This window comes from Canis lupus, chromosome 6, assembly GCF_011100685.1.
Source record: "Canis lupus familiaris isolate Mischka breed German Shepherd chromosome 6, alternate assembly UU_Cfam_GSD_1.0, whole genome shotgun sequence".
NCBI lineage: Eukaryota > Metazoa > Chordata > Mammalia > Carnivora > Canidae > Canis > Canis lupus.
In genome coordinates, this window is record NC_049227.1 from 42,977,262 (window position 1) to 42,996,141 (window position 18,880).

The 18,880-nt window shown below is 51.5% G+C and overlaps 1 protein-coding gene and 1 long non-coding RNA gene across 2 annotated transcripts; both read left to right on the plus strand.

The window, feature by feature from the left end:
- The first annotated feature begins 1,964 nt into the window (after positions 1-1,964).
- Positions 1,965-16,573, plus strand: MYBPHL (myosin binding protein H like). Its single transcript, XM_038541085.1, has 7 exons — positions 1,965-2,310; positions 10,512-10,600; positions 11,158-11,353; positions 11,585-11,724; positions 11,867-12,026; positions 12,130-12,266; positions 13,503-16,573. The coding sequence occupies exons 1-7, from the start codon at positions 2,184-2,186 to the stop codon at positions 13,872-13,874; spliced, it is 1,221 nt and encodes a 406-aa protein (XP_038397013.1). The 5' UTR covers positions 1,965-2,183; the 3' UTR covers positions 13,875-16,573.
- Positions 6,847-9,710, plus strand: LOC119872240. The gene is made up of 2 exons (XR_005361044.1): positions 6,847-7,884; positions 8,136-9,710. It is a non-coding gene; the product is annotated as an uncharacterized LOC119872240 (long non-coding RNA).
- Positions 16,574-18,880: the final 2,307 nt, after the last annotated feature.

The following is an 18,880-nucleotide window of genomic DNA, read 5'->3' on the forward strand; positions in this document are numbered from 1 at the left end:
CTGGAAGCTTCAGTATCTTCGCAGTTGCCTCCTTAGGTTTCTCTTGCTGCCCTTAACTCATAGTCCTGGCTGATCCATTTCATTTAAGGATCTTTCAAAGAATTGCAGCTTCCCTTTCTCCTCAAATATTTATTTTAGGAGAGGTTCCTGCCCACCCACCCCCACCCCACCCCTTGAGCCTTTAGCAGAGCCTGGAAGACTGCTGCTCAGCCTGCCATCCTGGGTGACAGTTCCAACGAGTACTTACTGTGACATCAAGATCTGAAGACCTAGCTCCTGAAGAGTGGGCTGTCTGGCTAAAGAGTTCCTCCCCCAGGAGATAACGCATGCTAGTTTTATTTTCAGGAAGTCTAGCTAACCTAGTGTCCAGAGACTTACTGTACCAGAATCACGGGGTTGCTTTTTCAAATGCAGATTCCTGGACTCAACCCAGACCCATTAAAATAGACTTTGTAATGGACAATCCCTAGGAGTCTGCGTTTTTAACTTTAGTCTTTTATACTTTTATTGCAACCAAGGGCTCAGACTGGAAGCCTAGGCCAATTTCGTACCACCTGATGTGGGCACTCTGTACTTCGAAGGGCTTTGGCTGGGTCAGGCTGAAATCGGGCAGAGGCCTTCATACTAGTCCTGATGTGGTCTGAGAGCAGCCTCAGAGGTCAAGCCCCGTAGGCCCCTCCTCAGCCGTAGTAGCTCCTGATAAACAGGCTCCTGGGCCGGAAGTGTGTCTGCAGACTGTCCTGGCCCTCAGCCCCTGTACAAGTTGCAAAGAGGAATTTCTACACCCCATAGTAGCACAGGTTCCTCAGATCCTATCCACTCTGCCTCCAAATTGAGGGCTAAAGGGGAAGGGGGGGGGGGGAATGAGTGTAAGGAGCCCATTCAAGCACACTCATTTTTTTTCCATAAGAGAAAAGGTCAGTGGGAAGGAGGAGAGGGTATGTGAGAACCTTGTACTTTCCACTCAAGTTTGCTATAAACCAACGCTGCTCTAAAAAGTAGTCACACATACACACACACACACACACACACACGGAGGAGGGGTGCTGGTCCCTGGAGCTAGTAAATTGAGAGTATGATAGGAAGCCATCTCGATGCAGTGCACAGAACGTGAGGAATGATGGCTTGGTCATCAACACGGGTCATGGCATTGTCATGCCTGGTTTCAGAGCCCAGGGCCCTGAGGTTCAGAGTAAGTGATTTGCCCAGGGTCACCTAGCTAATGGGCAAGTAGAAGTAGCAGAGCCTGGGAACCCCAGGGGGCTCAGCGGTTTAGCGCTGCCTTCAGCCCAGGGCATGATCCTGGAGTCCTGGGATCGAGTCCCACGTCGGCTCCCTGCATGGAGCCTGCGTCTCCCTCTGCCTGTGTCTCTGCCTCTCTCTCTCTCTGATTCTATGAATAAATAAAATCTTTAAAAAAAAAAAGGTAGCCGAGCCAGAAGTCACCCCACCCCCCGCGGCCTCTTGCTCTCTGCTGGTGCTTCATCTCCGAGGCCCAACCTAAAGGTAGCTCGCACATACGGAGCACTTAGCTACATTCTGCTAAGCACTTTACACAGATTACCTCTTGTGATCCTCACGACAACCCTATGGTCATTATCCTCTCCGTTTCACAGGTGAGGACGCAGACCCAGGAGAGACAGGGATGTGTGGCAAGTCACGCAAACTAGCGGGTGATGGAGCCCAACAGGAGTCCGTGCTCAGGGCGCAGACTCTACCTTCCACTGCCACTAGGGGTGAGGTGGAGGGGACGGGGACAGACCCCGCAAAGGGTGAGTTGGCAAGACTGCAGCTCGCCGCGGAGCAGAGCGAGGAGGAGCCGCTAAGCCTGCTAAGCCGGGCCGTCGCCGGCCTGTGTGCCGGAGTGACCGCGGCTGCGGGCCAAGCCCCCCCCCCCCCCCCCCCCCCGCGTCCCCAGCTGCCGTGCGGGACTGTCAGCCCTCTCCCAGACCCGCCAGGCCACCTCGGTCCTCCCTCAGCTCTTCGGGGCTGGGCTGCCGTCTGACCTCCTCTCCTGGGCCCCTGCTCCAGCCTCCTGCCCAAGCGAGCTGCGAGCTGCGGGGAGGAGGCCAGGCCGCTCACATAAGCCTGTGGCGGCGGCCGGGCCAGAGCAGGTGCTCGGCCTGTCCCCCAGCACCAACAGCCGGGATCTCCCGCTGGAGCCCAGGCCTCGGCCGCCTGGCATGGAGGCGGCCGCGGGATCCACACGGAAGGGGGAGGAATCGAGCCCGGCCGGGGCTGAAGGGCACCCAGCTTCAGCTCAACAAGAGCCCGGCAGCCCCCTTCCCCAGCTCCTGCCCCCTGTCGAAGGTGACCCGCAGGGGTGGGAAGGGGGGTGTCTGGGAGGCAGGAGTTGGGGAGGACATCCCAGCCGCTGGCTGCAGCTCCTTAGGTTTGTGCAGAGGTAAGCGCCCTCATGGGATTGGTACCTGGGATGGAGGAGCACCAGTTGGGCCCCTACCCTGTTCCTTGGTGGATTCTTTTTTGCTGCTCAAGTGTCTCTGCTGGGTTTGTGCTATTTAGCTGAGAGGTCAGTGAATGGTGTTTGTGGCACTTTACAGTGACTGTAAATGGCCTGTTTGTATTTGTACCTGTAATAAAATGTCTGTCCTGGGCACTGAGGGCCTGATCTACTGAAGCCAGCTAGGAAGGGAATGTGGGGTGAGCGAGATGGTGGCCGTCTGGAGTAGAAGGGGGAGATGAAAAGCTTCTAGCAGCTGAGAGGCTGGGTGGTGAACAGAGTATGTGACACCCTGGTTGTCCCTGGGCAGAGCCATGGGTCCAGGACCTACCCTACCACTCCTCCGGCTCCCAGGGAAACCCCAGCCTCCCAGACCTGCACTCCACGGAGGCAGGGCCCATCTAGGAGAAGCGCTGGCCTCCCTCCCCCACGGGCTTCTGTGAGCCCTCTCAGCAAAAAGGCACTTTGGAGCTGGGGGGGGGGGGGTGTCGGTGGGGCGGTGGGTGGCCCCTGTGGGGCCGCCCCCTCCCCAGCTACCCCTGGCTGAGGCCTCTGCAGCTAACAGGCCTGTGAGCCCCATGATGTTCCCTCGGGGTGTCACCCACTGTGCCAGGCTCAGCGGGCCAGAGACCAAAGGCAGGAGCCAGGCTTTTCCCTTCTACGCAGTAACTGGCAGAAGGAACCACGGGGGCTGCCTCAAACATTTAAGATAGTTACCTGCACAAAGTCCCTGCTCTTTGGCCTCTGGACATCTTGAGTGGAGGGCCATGCAAAGACCGCAAACAAAGAGCTCATGGAAGCCCAGGGTAGGAAGAGGTAGAACACCACGTCGTGATCTAGACTCTACCCTGTGCTGCTTGCCCTTGGACAAGCCAACCAGTGGCTCAGTTTCAGTTTCCTCTCTGTAAAATGGTAATTAATAACATCTACCTAGTAGGGCAGTTGAAAGGATTGTCGAGATGATCTGAAGTGCCTCGGAAGAGGCCAAACTAGGATGTAAATAGATAATATTTCCAAGTCAGGAGTGAAGACTAGGAGTTCTATCTGCAAATGGGGTGAAGTAGGGAAAGTTGGCTGCTTCTTCTCATCCTAATGGGAAACACTGGGTTTTCAGGAGCTATTTGAATGTCACAGGCAGCCCGCCAGCTGAGTTTGCTCCACTGAGAAGGAGGTCGGGGGAGTGGAAGTCATCGTGAGCATATCAGGCTGAGATGGTCTTGACACCGAAAACCAATTTCTTCCCCAAAAAGGTCCAGGGAACAAGCTACAGAGTGAGCATGAGAGCCGGGACTGGGGACTTCTGACTTGGCTGGTCTCCCCAAGGCCCTAGGGGAGGGCGTGCATCTCACCCACGCTCCTCCCTCTGGCTGCGAGTAGACACTGTGGGCCACGGGCTCTTGCTAGCTCCTGGCCAGCTCCCATGAGCAGCCTCAAGAGCCCTGGCCTTGGGTGTGGCAGCCCCCCTGGAGAGCAGGCCTCAGGGCCACCAGCGCCAGCAGCTCAACTCCTTAGCATCCCGGAGGTCAGTGAGAGTAAGCATTGCTTGGGATACTTTGCAAAGTATGTTTGCATCTGTTATCTGCTTAAAGACATGAGTTCAAATCCTAGCTCTGTTCTGTGACCCTAGGCAAGTAAGTGCACTTCTCTGGGCTTCCATTTTTTCATCTGTTTTTTTTTTTTTTTGTTTGTTTTTTTTTATTGATAGTCACACAGAGAGAGAGAGGCAGAGACATAGGCAGAGGGAGAAGCAGGCTCCATGCACCGGGAGCCCGACATGGGATTCGATCCCGGGTCTCCAGGATCACGCCCTGGGCCAAGGCAGGCGCCAAACCGCTGCGCCACCCAGGGATCCCCTCCATTTTTTCATCTGCAAATTGAAGGATAACCTTTTGATGGCTATGGACCCCTAGGAAAATCTAATGAAATCTATGGAATCTTATCCCAGGAAAAATACTCAAAAAAGTTCTGGGAGCTCACAGAAACCCTGAAGCTCATTCAAAGGTCCTTCAGGATGCCATGGACCTGGCCTAAATGGCCCCTAGGTTCCTATGAGCTCCAAGGCCTTTTTCTTCCTCTTAAGTCCTCCTCTACCTTATGGGGAGCACTGTGGGACCTGGAGGGGGCCCTGCAGAGAGCATGTGTGTGCATGCAAGCATCAGAGGCAGAAATTCATTTGTAACATCAAAATGAACTACATCTGGCCAACACTGAGCTTTTGGTCAAGAAAGCCTGCTACGTCACTTAACTAAGCAGAAGTAGGCAGCCGGCATTGGGAAACAAGTTCCTGTCTGCTCCCAGCACTACATGGAGGCACTGGGTCCCGGAGGCAGCATCTGGTGGGAGAAGACACCTTGAGACCCAGAGGAAGAACCCATCTGCTGATTTCAGAATAACTGCATCTCCTGTCAATCCAAACTGTTCTGTGTCTCCCAGGCTTGGGAAGCTGGAGCCAATGCCTGGGAGTAACCTTCCTTCCTTTCTTCCTTCTTCCCTTCCTCCTTACTTTCCTATCCTCTTTCTTCCTTCTACAAATATTTATGTCTATTATGTGCCAGGCAGTGCTACAGAAATGAACAAAATAGGCAAAGATAACTCCCCTTGTGGAGATTACATTCTAATGTAAGGAGATAGACAATAAATAACCAACTAAGATATATATAATATGTCAGATGGTAAAAGATGTTGTGCTGAAAAATGAAGCAGAGGAGGACAGAAAGTGCCGGGGGTGGAAAACATGCTTGCTGTTTTCAACAGGATATTCAGTGAAGGTCTCATTAATAAGGTGCTATTTGAGCAGGTACTTAAAGGAGATGAGAGAACAATGTATGCAGATATTTGAGGGGATTGTTTTCCATGCCCAGATTACAGCCAATGCAAAGGCACCGAGGCAGGTGTGTGCCCTATGGGTTGGGGCCACTGTGCCTGTAGCAGTGTGAGGGAGAAAATGGTAGGTTTGGGGGCAGATAGGTAGCAGGACCATTGTGAAGACTGGCTCAACTCTGAGGCTGATGGGCAGCCTGGGCAGGGTTTTAAGTGAGAACTGACATGATCAGGTTTAGGTTTTAAGGCTTTTTCTGACCACTGAGTTAAGAATAGGCTATCAGGGCAGCCTGGGTGGCTCAGTGGTTTAGCGCTGCCTTCGGCCCAGGGTGTGATCCTGGAGACCCAGGATTGAGTCCCACATCAGGCTCCCTGCATGGAGCCTGCTTCTCCCTCTGCCTGTGTCTCTGCCTTTCTCTCTGTGTGTCTCTCATGAATAAATAAAATCTTAAAAAAAAAAAAAAAAAAAAGAATAGGCTATCAGCGGGCCTGAGAAACTAGCAAGGTCCTCAACTGAGGATGAGGATGAGGGAGAAGGTAGGGAGGTTTTAGAAGAGGAAGGTGTACAGTTGTCACCCAGAATAGGAGGCTGAATGGACCTGGGAAGTCTAGAAAAACTGCCAGGGGCCATTAGTAGTTAGTGGTCACTGTTGCAGTCAGCCTTGCTTGTGTTTTTCTCCAGTGTGTGGATGGGGCATTGAGTGGATGGAAAGCTTTTACCCGGGGTTGGCCTTGCTGGGAAAGTGCAGTGGAGTGACGGGATTAAGGGAGCTGAGTGGGAGCACAAGGGAATGAGTGTAATGACTGGATTCTTGAGTTGGGTGGAAAAGAGGGTGGTAGAGCAGAGAGGGTGACAGGGATCGCCGAAGGTGCTGAAGGATCGCTGGTACTGGAGCAGCAGAGCTCGAGTACCAGCGCCGGCAGAGACTGCGCTGTCAGGGAATGCCCATTGATGTAACAAACAGGCCTCAGAACTGAAGACCCAGAAACAATAGATGTTTATTTCTATTAAAAAGTTTCTATTTATTTCTATTAAAAATAGTTCTCCATGCAGTAATTCCACACCCCAGGCCTTTTCCCTCTTGTGGCTCTGCCACAGATTTTCTCAGACAAGCATTGCCCATTTCTATGTCCTTCGGGTTTTTCTGACCTTAGTTTCAGAGTCTCCAAGGAGGTGACACTCCTGTCCTTCACAAGGTGCTTTTCGGAGGTCACCTTTGCAATGACGCTCCTCCAGACAAGTTTCTGATAAGGCCAAGGCCACATCCTCTTTCTTTTCTTTTCTTTTCTTTTCTTTTCTTTTCTTTTCTTTTCTTTTCTTTTCTTTTCTTCTTTTCTTTTCTTCTTTTCTCTTTCTTTCTTTCTTTCTTTATTTCATTTTTTTTAAGATTTTATTTATTTATTCATGAGAGACACACACAGAGAGGCAGAGACACAGGCAGAGGGAGAAGCAGGCTCCATGCAGGGAGCCCGACGTGGGACTCGATCCCGGGTCTCCAGGATCAGGCCCTGGGCTGAAGGCGGCACTAAACCGCCAAGTCACCCGGGGTGCCCCAACCCACATCCTGTTTCAAAGCCATAGCTCACCTTGTGCATTTGCTCTTTGTGGATAGCTGCTCACGTACACAGGCACGTGTATGCATGCACATATGCTCACAGTCTCACACTTACCCACAGACATGCACACACTGTCGCACACTTGCACACGCTGGCACACACACTGTCTTCCACATATGTGCACGCACACACACACCCTTCATTCTTGCAGCGTGTCTGGTTCTTTCAGGCTCCAGGACATAAGTAATAACATCAACATGAACTGCATAGCCCTTAAGAAATTGCTAGAAAAAAGTCTTTAACCGTGGGAAGGAAAATTTTGAGAGAATGTGAACACTCATTTCCCATGAGCATAGAATAAGGAAATGGGCATAAACTTCAGCAGAATGAAATTAGGATCGAGTTAAGAGGGATTTTCTAATCCAGAGGAGTCAAGATCTTTGGATTCTAAGGGGTCTTCTCTGCTAATTTCAAAGAAAGCATTAGACAGCATTCTGTCTGAGAGAAAGACAGTGCTGAGAGCAGCACAGTTCAGAACCCGATGTCTCTCAGAGGACTTTTCAAAATGCCTTTTCCCCAAGACTCTGTGAAGGGCATAAAAAACAAGCTGTGGCTTCTCAAACCTGGTCTCAGAAAACCCAGGTTGTGCTGTAGGGCTCCAGTCTCTGGTTCACACCCCTCCTGGCATCTGAGGAGCAGAAAGACCTTGGGCATCAGGCAAAAGCCACATTTCCCCAAGGTCAGTACAATTAACACCTCTCTTGACCGCAGATGTGTGAAAAGAGATGCCCCAAATGAGCCTCCGATTAACATTCTTAGCAAAGGGTCAGACTGCTTATTTGGGCAGACGGGAGAGCCTGAGTGGAGCTGAGGAAGAGCATTCTGCTGCCTGGGCCGCAGCTGCCAACTACTCTCCTGCCCGCCCCCCCCACCTCTGTCAGCTGCTCTGGCCTCAAGCCCATCCTCTTTCCCCACACTGGGGGCTGGGAGCCTGCTGAGAGCAATCCTCACCTACTAATCCTCAGACGCAGAACATTCTACCAACGGTGAGCTTGTTCCCTGTCAGTTCATCATCTTGTCAGGGAATCTGGCTTATAAAAGCCAAGACCCGGCCGGGGAGCCCCCAGGGAGGGAGAGACCACCGCCGGGCAGCCAGCCCTTCGCTGTCTCTCTCTGCCCCCGCCCGGGGGGGGGGGGGGGGCTCGGGATCTCAGGCCGTTCTGTTCTCCTCCTAATGCCACCACCGTCATTCACGTGCCACATAAACCTAGTTCTCTAATTATTCTCTTCCGTTCAGGTGAAGCAACGCTGACATCTCCCGAGATTTTTCTAAGGAACCCTTCGGTGGGCACAAGTACAGGAGGCGGCTTGCACCCACCTACAGGAGCCCGCTGCCCACCGAGGCCTAGAGCCGGCCTGAGCACCGGGCTCCTCCCCTCTCCGCACCTGCTCACTCCCTGAGGCCATCCCTCTGCCTCGGCCTTTGCCTCCTCCTCCAAAGGGGGTCACTTATGCCGGGGCCCTGACCGCGCAGGGCAGGGCAGCTGCGCCACTTCACAGCCTCCCCTCCTGGGGCTCGATCCGGGGGCTCACGCGGGGCCCTCCTGGGTCCCACGGGCAGAGCCAGCCTCTCTCTGGCGAGGCTGAAGGGCCCTTCCCCACCGACAGTGCCGAACCGAGCCTGGCAAGATGAGGCCTTGGCTCTCCTTTTCTTCTTTCAGAAAACACGCGAGTCCTATCCGTTGTTCTCGGCTCCCTGGCCGCTGGCCAAGAGGCCACAGAGGAGGAACGCCCCGCACAGCCGTCTGTTCCGTGGCCCCCTGCACCCGCCCACGTCGGGGGAGGGCCCCGCCGCGGTGCCGCTCCTCCGGGGACAGCGGCCCTGAGCCGCCCCGGCCGCCGAGTTCCGGCTTCTGCTGGGCGAAAAGGGATCTCGGAGAGCGGGAGGGCGCCGGCTACGGAGGGAGCGCGGCTCTCTGAACGGCGGGCTGCGGATGAGGTGGAGGAGGAACGCTGGAAACTCCGTTTACTTTATGTTAAATTTCGCCATTTAAAAGTTTGCACTGTGTAATGCACATACTTAATTCAACTTAGAAGTAAACACACATAGGCTGGGGCAGAATGTTCAGGAATGCTCTGGCACGGAAATGTTATCACACAGTTCGCAGTCCTCTGACAAACGGTTGCGCTGTTTGCCACGGTTGTGAACGGGGTGAAATTCTCCAACTGCTCTAATGAATTGTGGGGAGAGGCGGGGAAGGTGTGGCCACGCTCCCAAGGGAACCCGGCTGGGAGGTCTGCACTTTCTCAGCGGCGCCAGGCAGCCCGAGGCGCCAGGGGAGGAGAGAGCTCACACCTGCTCAGCCTCCACACCTTGCACTCAGCACTTCCCTGAGCATCTCCTGCTTCCATCCTGGAAGCCAATGGACAGAAACCAATCCCTCTTCTCGTTGGAACACGCCTGGGAGATCAAGGAGCGGGAGGAGCGAGCCCAGTCTCCCCCAGATTCTGTTCATACAAAGCGATCCTCCGTGAACTGGAAGAGCACTGCGCAGGCTCCCGAGCCGGCAGCCCCGCAGAGGAAGAGGCCCAGCTGCCAGCTCCCTCTGCAGTGATGTCCGTGCTGCCTGGATTGCTTTCTCCTTGAGTCCGGCATCAAACTGGGTAGCAGGGCTGACACTTGGAGGTCAAGACTAACATTGAAAGTGGCTTTGAGGAACGCCTGGGTGGCTCAGCAGTCTGCGGTCGGCTCAGGTCCCGGGGCCGGGGATGGAGTCCCATATCAGGCTCCTTGCAGGAGGCCTACCTTTTCCCTCTGCCTGTGTCTCTGCCTCTCTCTCTGTGTCTCTCGTGATTAAATAAATAAAATCTTTTTAAAAAAAGGATTTTATTTACTTATTCATGAGAGACAGAGGCAGAGACACAAGCAGAGGGAGAAGCAGGCTCCATGCAGGGAGCCTGATGAGGGACTCAATCTTGGGTCTCCAGTATCACTCCCTGGGCTGAAGGCGGGGCTAAACTGCTGAGCCACCTGGGCTGCCCAGTAAATAAAATCTTTAAAAAAAAGTGACTTTGATAAAAGGAGTGTTAAGAACAAATGTAGGGGCAGCCCCAGTGGCCTGGTGGTTTGGCGCCGCCTTCAGTCCAGGGTGTGATCCTGGAGACCTAGGATCAAGTCCCACATCAGGCTCCCTGCATGGAGCCTGCTTCTCCCTCTGCCTGTGTCTCTGCCTCTCTCTCTGTGTCTCTCATGAATAAATAAATAAAATCTTAAAAAAAAAATCTTAAAAAAAAGAACAAATGTAGAAAAGGGGTATAAAGACAAACCACACAGGCTAGACCAGTCTGTGCACAAACAGAAAGAAACCCCAGTTGATGAAAAGTCAGTAGTCAAGTTACACATTAAAAGAAGTAAGCATCAGGCTCACACTCCAGTGCTTTCTGCCAAGACTTGAATGCTCTCAAGAGGGTCTTTCAGCCAATCACTCTTCCCTAAATTTCAGCAAGACAATGGGAGCAATCTTCTCATTTCCTAGGAGAGGACTGATTTACTGAGTACCTGGGTCATCTGCCCATGGAGTACGGTCACATGCAGTGTCCACTTCCTCTGAGCTCTGCTCCTTCCACCACAGGAGGCTCACCACCAACTGTTCTCTTTCCTTCCATCACTCAGAGCACCCCAAGATCTGGCTACCTCGGACCCTGAGGCAGACATATATCCGGAAGGTCGGAGACACTGTGAACCTACTAATCCCATTCCAGGTGATCATGCTGTTCCCATGCTGGGTCCATGTTGGTTCCATGCTGGGACCAGGCCAGGGTTTTGATTTGGAAATAGATACTAAGAGTCTTGCTGGCACTGGGACAATCATCCTGGCCTGGAATGGAGGGGGCCATGTCACCAGAAGTCTGAAGCAGAAGGACCCTTCCATCTGTACTCCTAAGGTGGGGTTTGGGTTGGGCATGTCCCATGGACAAGCTGAGGCTAACCTATGTCCTTCGGTCAGCAGAGGTCTGGGAGCTCTTGGTTTGGAGGGCTCTTAGGAGTTTAGGCAGCTATTGTTAGTGCAGCTGCCCTGGGGTGACTAAACTCCCAGGAGGTGGGAGACTCAAAGCCAAACCCCTTCTTTTCCCATGATCCTTAGGCTGTTGATGAAAGACATGAGTCCCCTGAGACAGTCCACTGACTTCTAACTCAAGGCATTTGCAGTTGCAAGTCAAGTCACCATGTGGACCTGGGGTGGCTCTAACCCTCCACTGAGCAGGGAGGGTCATGGGGTCTCTTGGGGGCTGCTCACAGCCTTATTCCCATTTCTTAGGGCAAACCCAAACCTCGAGCCACCTGGACACATGACGGCTATGCCTTGGATGCCAGCCGTGTGAGTGTGCGGAATGGGGAGCAGGACTCCATCCTCTTCATCCGAGAAGCCCAACGTGCTGACTCGGGTCGCTACCAGCTCAGTGTGCAGCTGGGAGAGCTGGAGGCCACTGCTACCATTGACATCCTGGTTATCGGTACACTGCGGGGAGTGGGACAGAGGTGGTCATCAGGGGCTCCCTCTCCAGGCTAAAGAGGAGCCATTACAGAGAGCTAGGGAGGCCAGGGTGACTCCCCACACCAAGGGTGGGGCACAGTGGTGGGTGAGAGGAGGCACAGCTGAGCAGAGAAGAGGAAGGGCACCCCTGAAGTGATTTCCATGCATATGTGAGTTGCACCATGCCCACTGCCATGCTTGACCCTTTCAGAGAGGCCAGGCCCTCCTCAGAGTATCAAGTTGGTGGATGTTTGGGGCTCCAATGCTACTCTGGAGTGGACACCTCCCCAAGACACAGGCAACGCAGCACTCCTAGGATACACCGTACAGAAGGCTGACACAAAATCTGGGGTGAGGCCCAGATGGGAGGGAATGGGGAGAGAGGAGTAACACATTCTGGAATGGGGCTCTGGTAGCTCCACATGGTGGGCTGAGGTGGAGTGAGTCCACAAAACAGGGATCTCATTCAAGGCATCTTCTTTGGACCCCAAAGCTATGGTTCACAGTGCTGGAGCGTTATCACCACACCAGCTTCACGGTTTCCGACCTCATCGTGGGCAACTCCTACTCATTTCGAGTCTTTGCTGAGAACCAGTGTGGCCTCAGTGAGACAGCCCCCATCACTGCTGACCTTGCCCACATCCAGAAAGCAGGTAGGGCCCAGGGCCTGGGAGCTGGGAAGAGCTGAGGATGAAGAGTCAAAGCAAGGTGGGGGAATCTCAGGCACTACAGCACGGCCCTTCTTGGTCCTCTCAGCTACCATTTCTAAGACTGAGGGGTTTGCACAGCGAGATTTCTCTGAAGCCCCGAAGTTCACCCAGCCTTTGGCAGACTGCACCACAGTCACTGGCTATGACACCCAGCTCTTCTGCTGTGTCCGCGCCTCTCCCAAGGTGAGTGAGAGTTCTGTGGGCTGGCTGTGCCACACTGCTTCCTGCTCCTGCCCTAACCTTCACTATGTGGAAGAGCAGTCTAACCCATCACCATCATCCACCCCTCCCACAGCAGGTTAGGTAAGTTCTGAACAGTCAGGGCACTTAGAGTCCAAGACAGGCTGGTGTGGATGATGTTTCCAGCTTCCGTTTTAGTGTCTGTTCCTCATATATGAAGATGTTACTTACTGATCTGCTAGCAATTGGGCATGAGCTTCAAGTTGTCTCTTGGCTGAGGTGATGGAGTCCCCTGGTTTCTCCTTAGTCACCCACTATGCCTCACCTGTTCAAGGCCATCTGCATGCCAGCTGTCTAGAGTTGAGGCCACAACCCCGAGCAAGTCTATTTCCAACTTAGTCACTGTACTTCTGTACGTTATACCACATAAAACACCACTACCAACCTTACCAAGCACCTTTTGCATAGGAGTCCGGAGCCAGACTACATGGAGAGAGAATATAGAAAGCCCACTCTACACACTACTTTCTAACCAGAGGGGGCAACAGTGACTCCCAAGCCGACAGTGGGAACAGAATACAAATGATTCAACAACATATATACAAAAAAGAGGAGATCCTGAGGCCCGGTACTTAGGATCCAGGAAGGGGCTGCTTGCACAGGATGGAGCAGGAGGTTCCACCTTTTTTCCAGTCAGGAATACTTGATGAATAAGGCAAGGTTTCAGGTGCTCTTTTAAACCAACAGAAGGAGCTTTAGAAGGTACTGGAAAGAGGGGTCCCTGGGTGGCGCAGCGGTTTGGTGCCTGCCTTTGGCCCAGGGCGCGATCCTGGAGACCCGGTATCAAATCCCACGTCGGGCTCCCTGCATGGAGCCTGCTTCTCCCTCTGCCTGTGTCTCTGCCTCTCTCTCTCTCTCTCTCTCTCTCTATCATGAATAAATAAATAAAATCTTTAAAAAGAAACTAGACCATTCTCTTAAAAAAAAAAAAAAAAGAAGAAGGTACTGGAAAGGGAACACACACAAACACACACACTGCCAATGTAAGGAACGGGGAGCTTTCCAGAAGACCATTATCTCTTCTAGATCCAGTACCACCTGTTCTTAAGGCACCCTACTCCTCTGACTTCTCTGGTCTGTGTGTTCCCAAACCTTATCAGCAAGGAGCCCAGGGATCGAGCACAGAAGGAACAATTGGCTCTCACCTCCCATGCTGCCTCCCTCATCTTTATCTTGCAGCCAAAGATCATCTGGCTGAAGAACAAGATGGATATTCAAGGCAACCCCAAGTACAGAGCTCTCAGTCACCTGGGAATCTGCTCTTTGGAAATCCGCAAGCCTGGTCCCTTTGACGGGGGTATCTACACCTGCAAGGCAGTTAACCCCCTGGGGGAGGCGTCTGTGGACTGCCGGGTGGATGTCAAAGGTGAGTGCAGAATGCATCCCCTCTCTCCACAGCTGAAAAATTCAGAGCCAAGCCACAAGCCTGCATGGAGCCAGGCTTGGCTGGCTCCCCTTGCAGGTGCTCTAGGCACTGTCATCATCAGGATGTATTTGGGGAGGCGCTTTAATTATCCAACATCTTATTTATCTCCCAACATAATTCTGTAATATAGAACGGCTAGTTCCATTCAGCAAAGGAGAGACCTGAAGCACTGGAAGCTGATCGGTTTACCCAAGTTTCCCAAAATTGATTGAGGACTTGGCACTGTGGTGGAAAGAGCCCAAGCCTCCTGGCCCTCACTCAGATTGTCTTGAAAGTATACAGTCTTTGATTTAGTCCAGGAAAGCTGCAGCTGTTAGGCTTTTAAACAAACCAGAGGGGCAAGTCCTCTGGTTTGTTAAAAGGGAGAATTGCACATCCTCTCTACCCTTTTAAAGTATTATTCATCCGTCCATTCCTGTCACCTTACTTGAATCTCCATCATTGCATTTAGCGTATTGTTATATAAGTGCCTATTTACTGATCTGTTTCTCCATTAAACCAAGAGTACTGCGAAGGCAGGGACAGTCTGACTTGCCTTTGTCCCCTCCCCCCAACCCAGTGTCAAGCCCAGTTTCTGACACACAGTGGGCACTCTCCGAGTGTGCATAGCATGAATCAGGAATGAACGGGCCATGACATGCCCTATTCTTCCCCATGTGGAGACTCCTAATTAGCACCACAGACTCTGGAGAAACCTGAGAAGTCTATCCCTTCCCAGTGCTCCACAAGAAGGCTTCCCAGAGATTTCTGAGATGTTAACTCTGAGAAATGTGTGAATTCTTGCAGCTCCTCACTGAGGCTCCCCGAGAGGATTAGGGCAACTCTGACAAAGGTAAGGAAAGAGGGACTGGGGTTCTGAATGGAGTATTCCATGCTTATGGCTAGTGTTGAGTCTGGGACAGATATGTATTCCTGAGCCTCTCAACCATGCACTCATGGGTGACTACTTTTCCTTTTAAACACTTTTTTTGGTAAGTTAATCCTATCATCTTCAAGGAAGGAATTTACCATAGACAGTACTACTTTTGTCACATCCTCTATCTATCTGTACTTGAGTTGATGATAGGTATTAAACCTAATGGTCCTCTGGAAAAGGAGTGATAGCATCTACCTAACTGTAAGGAGGTTCCATGGGAGGGAGGGGGCAGGTGCTATAAGAAAAGGCATCAAAGGAACAATCAGGAGTGGTGGATGGATGGGGGTCACCACCAGCAAGTGGCAGCAGCATGGAAAAAAAAAGACAGAAAGCCGCTCCTGTCAACTATTTCTACTTCAGTATCATGAACGTGGTGAGAAACAGATTCATTTGCTTGTTTTTCACTTTGAAGTTTATGGATTCCTTCCCTTCTGAGAGAAGAAACCACCATTACCATCATGTCAATTATAACAACATGTGGGTATGTGGTCCCATGCAGCACATACTGGCAAAGGGTAGCTCAGACCATCATTTAAAACTGGGTAACTCCTTGAGGTTCTTAATCACTCACGGTAGAAATGCTGTGTATGAACTGATGAGTAGGGTGAAAAAGCAGCTCGTGGGAGAACCAGGGAGACCTGGTTCCCAATGTCTCCTTGGATTTGCAGTTCCTGGCTGATGAAAATTGAGGATGAATACCATCCCAGAAGCCATTTATTTGAGTCCATCATTGATACACAGCAAATAAAACCCCTCAGGGATGCATTAAAGTACAGCCTTTTCAGGAGAGCTCTCCCTGTCAAGTGGCTTGCAAAGACAGTTCTCGGGCCATCCCGGGTTCCTTCTCTGTGTTAATGTCAGTGTTATGTTGGAGTCAGCCTTGTAAGGGGGACTTGCTCTATTACCTCTCTCTCAGTCAGCACACAGAAACAAAGCTGGGTAAGTAGAGAACTGACAGCACAGGACCCCAGGACCGTGAAGAGGACTGCCTCAGCATCGTGGATGTGTGCTGGTTGTCTGCTTGTTACAGCCACAACATACCTTTTTTTTTTCTGTGCCTTTAGGAAGCCTGACTGTGGCGAGACTGTGTTCTTAAGGAGCTCCAGCACAGCATCTGGTTTGGACTAATCTAAATAAACGTGTGTGTCTTCAGGGCCTAAGTGTCCATCTGTTTGAGCCTTTCTATATGGGAAAACCATTTAGAAAGTTGGAATTCTTTAGCCAGATGGTACGGGATCTGCAGACCCTCAGACTCCTCTTTTTCCTTATACCCACATTCTCTTCCACAGAGATTCTAACACTGTCCTTTTGTCTAGAGTCTATGACAGAGCTGAATTCAACTCTATCTAGTGCCTGGTGCTGAAAGAGATTCTGAACATGACTTGCTCCCTTCCTCTGCACTTTCCAGTATAAACTGGAAAACAGGATGCACATCTATCACAGAGACAGAGACAGCAGAACACAGAAACATGTACATAGCTAATCAAAGACAGAGCACTAAGATTTGAGGGCTGGGAGATACTAACAAAACTGGCACAGTCTCATTAAGCCCTGGGGAAAGAAAAAAGGTGAGATGTCCTTGCTTACATGTTTGTTTTCATTCTTATAATAGGTAAGATATTAAAGGCATTCTGTGATGGACTCTTCAAAAGATAGCAACAATTCCTCCCATCCTAGGTAGGATGGGCATGGTGCTCATCATGGTGCTCCACCAAGAGTTAGAGTCAATTTCCCTTCCCCTTGAACCTGGGCTGACCATGTGACGTGCTTTAACTAAAAGAATATGGTGGAGGGGATCCCTCGGTGGCTCAGCGGTTTAGCGCCTGCCTTCGGCCCAGGGCGCAATCCTGGAGTCGCAGGATCGAGTCCCACGTCGCGTTCCTTGCATGGAGCCTGCTTCTCCCTCTGCCTGTATCTCCACCTCTCTCTCTGTGTGTCTATCATGAATAAATAAATAAATCTTAAAAAAAAAAAAAGAATATAGTGGAGGTGATGCTGTGCCAGTCTGGGCCTCGACCTCAAAAATTCTAGTAGTTTCTGCTTTTGCTTTTGAAGTCAGGTCCCATGTAAAGAATCTCAGGACGGATTACTGAATTATGAGAGGCCACATGCAGGACAACCAAACATCCCTGCCAACATGCACCACAGCCCTAGACATGTGTGGCCACCTGAGACCCTTCAGCCCTAGTCAAGCCCAATCTACTCCCTGTGGAGTAGAGACAGGTGGTCCTTGCACAAGCCTGCCCAAGTTGTAAAATCATGAGACGAATGGTTGCTGCTGTTTCAAGCCACCAAGTATTGGGGTGGTTTGTTACACAGTAATATGTAACTGAAACAACCTTCTCTGCATCAGATACTGAATGTCAGGCTTAATTTTTTTAAATGGGGAAGTTAAGTTTATCAACTGTTTCAAGTCATGCAGCTGGTAAGTAACAGAGCTAGGATTTGACCCAGGTGGCCTGACTTGAAGCCTTCCCTCTTTCCTCTCCTCTCTTTCATCCAGCGACCTTCACTGTGGTCTGGGTTGGGATCATGAATTTAAGAAAGAAAAGATTTCTATAGGAGGCAGTAAATCTTAGGCAAGATTTTGGCGGCGGGGGGAGGGGAGGGGTGGACTGAGAAGAGTGAGAACGGCTTTTCTGTTCACACTAAAGGTCTATTTTCAGTTGAGGCAAAGTGTCTATTCCAGCCTTTCTCAACTAGAGCACTATGAGAATTAAACCCCACTGCCTCCCAAGGCACCCACTGTATGTCATAAATTAACTCCTATGCATTCAGAACATTACTAGTTATGCAGCATCTTGGGAAAATTGAGAAAGTAGCCACACAAATTATTGGTGGGGTCTAATGCCCTTGCAGGCCCCCTGCTGAGAGTGCTGGACAGGGGAGAGAGAGAAGGGGACCAGAGTTCAGAGCCAGCTAGTCAGGTCCACGATGGCCACAAGGCCTCCCCTCAGCTGAAGCAGGGCTTAGGTCGGGAAGGAGTGGAATACTCCCAGCTATGATGCCTTCAGGATAAGTTAGACCTCTGGCCTCAGCCCACAGCTCCTTGCTGCCTTGCTGTCTGTTGAAGTACTCAAGGGCCATCCCTTATACTCTGAACAAGACTTCCGGTCATAGTTCATCTTTCCACGTTCCAGAAGGATTGTGCTGGCATCCTTAATTTTGTCATTTATCCATTCAACACTATGGAGTTCCTTCTGAACTAAGCCCTACCATGTGCATGGGAGCAGGTGTAATCTCTTTATTAATTCACGTATTCACTACCCTAGATCTTTTTTTTTTTCTTTGAGATTTTGTTTATTTATTCATGAGAGAGACAGAGAGAGAGTCAGAGGCAGAGGGAGAAGCAGGCTCCATGCCCGGAGCCCAACCAGGGACTTGATCCCGGATCCCAGGATCACGCCCTGCGCTGAAGGCAGATGCCCAACTGCTGAGCCAGCAGGCGTCCCTCACTACCCTAAATCTTAAACATCTCTTCATACATATCATTTTGAGGTTGAGCTGAGAGGGACAAATAATTCCCAGGGTAGAAACCTGAGGCTGAGGCTGAGTAAAGAACTCTTGTGCCTGAAACCTATATTTTCTGCTTCTGTTGTTATTCTGATGGAGGAGCAAGTAGTTCGATTGCTTTTTGTCTTGTACTGCAACAGCTTTCAAAATCATAATTTCGTGACAGGAAACTGAAGAGTTTCCTTAGGAGAAACCAACTTCCAATTTGCTAACACTGCCTGCGACGCTCATCCGAGGTTGGGGAAGCAGCAAGTGCTGGGTTTCCCTGCAAGGCAAGGCAGGAACGCAGGCTCCCAGCGCTTCTCTTCCTCCACGGGACTTTGCCACGACCTGCCCGGAGACAGGGAAGCTACTGGCTCCCGTTCTCCCACCTCCACAGAACCCGAGGCAGCCCCAGGGCCAGCAACTAGGCTTCCACCCGCACCAGCAGGCCTGAAGAAGACCAGGCCACCCTCTTCTCTCAGCTCTTCTTCACACAAGCCTCCCCACCCTTTCCCTCAGCACCGACCAACTCCCAGGCTCCTGCGCTCGCCGCGGCATTTATCCCAGCAACCGCTGACGCCTGCACACCTCAGGGGTCTAGGAAGTGGACCCCCAAAGCCCATAAATAGCCAAAATGATGGTTATCAACCCTGGAGACTAAGCTCGCCAGCCGGTCTTTTAAAAGTTTAGAACAGGGACCCCCGGTGCCTCAACGGTGGA

Excerpts from the sequence above, each read along its gene's own strand:
- MYBPHL (XM_038541085.1), top strand. The coding sequence starts at position 2,184 with ATGGAGGCGGCCGCGGGATCCACACGGAAGGGGGAGGAATCGAGCCCG. Across the intron at positions 10,601-11,157 it reads ACCTACTAATCCCATTCCAG|GGCAAACCCAAACCTCGAGC; the intron begins GTGATCATGCTG and ends CCCATTTCTTAG. Across the intron at positions 12,027-12,129 it reads TGCCCACATCCAGAAAGCAG|CTACCATTTCTAAGACTGAG; the intron begins GTAGGGCCCAGG and ends TGGTCCTCTCAG.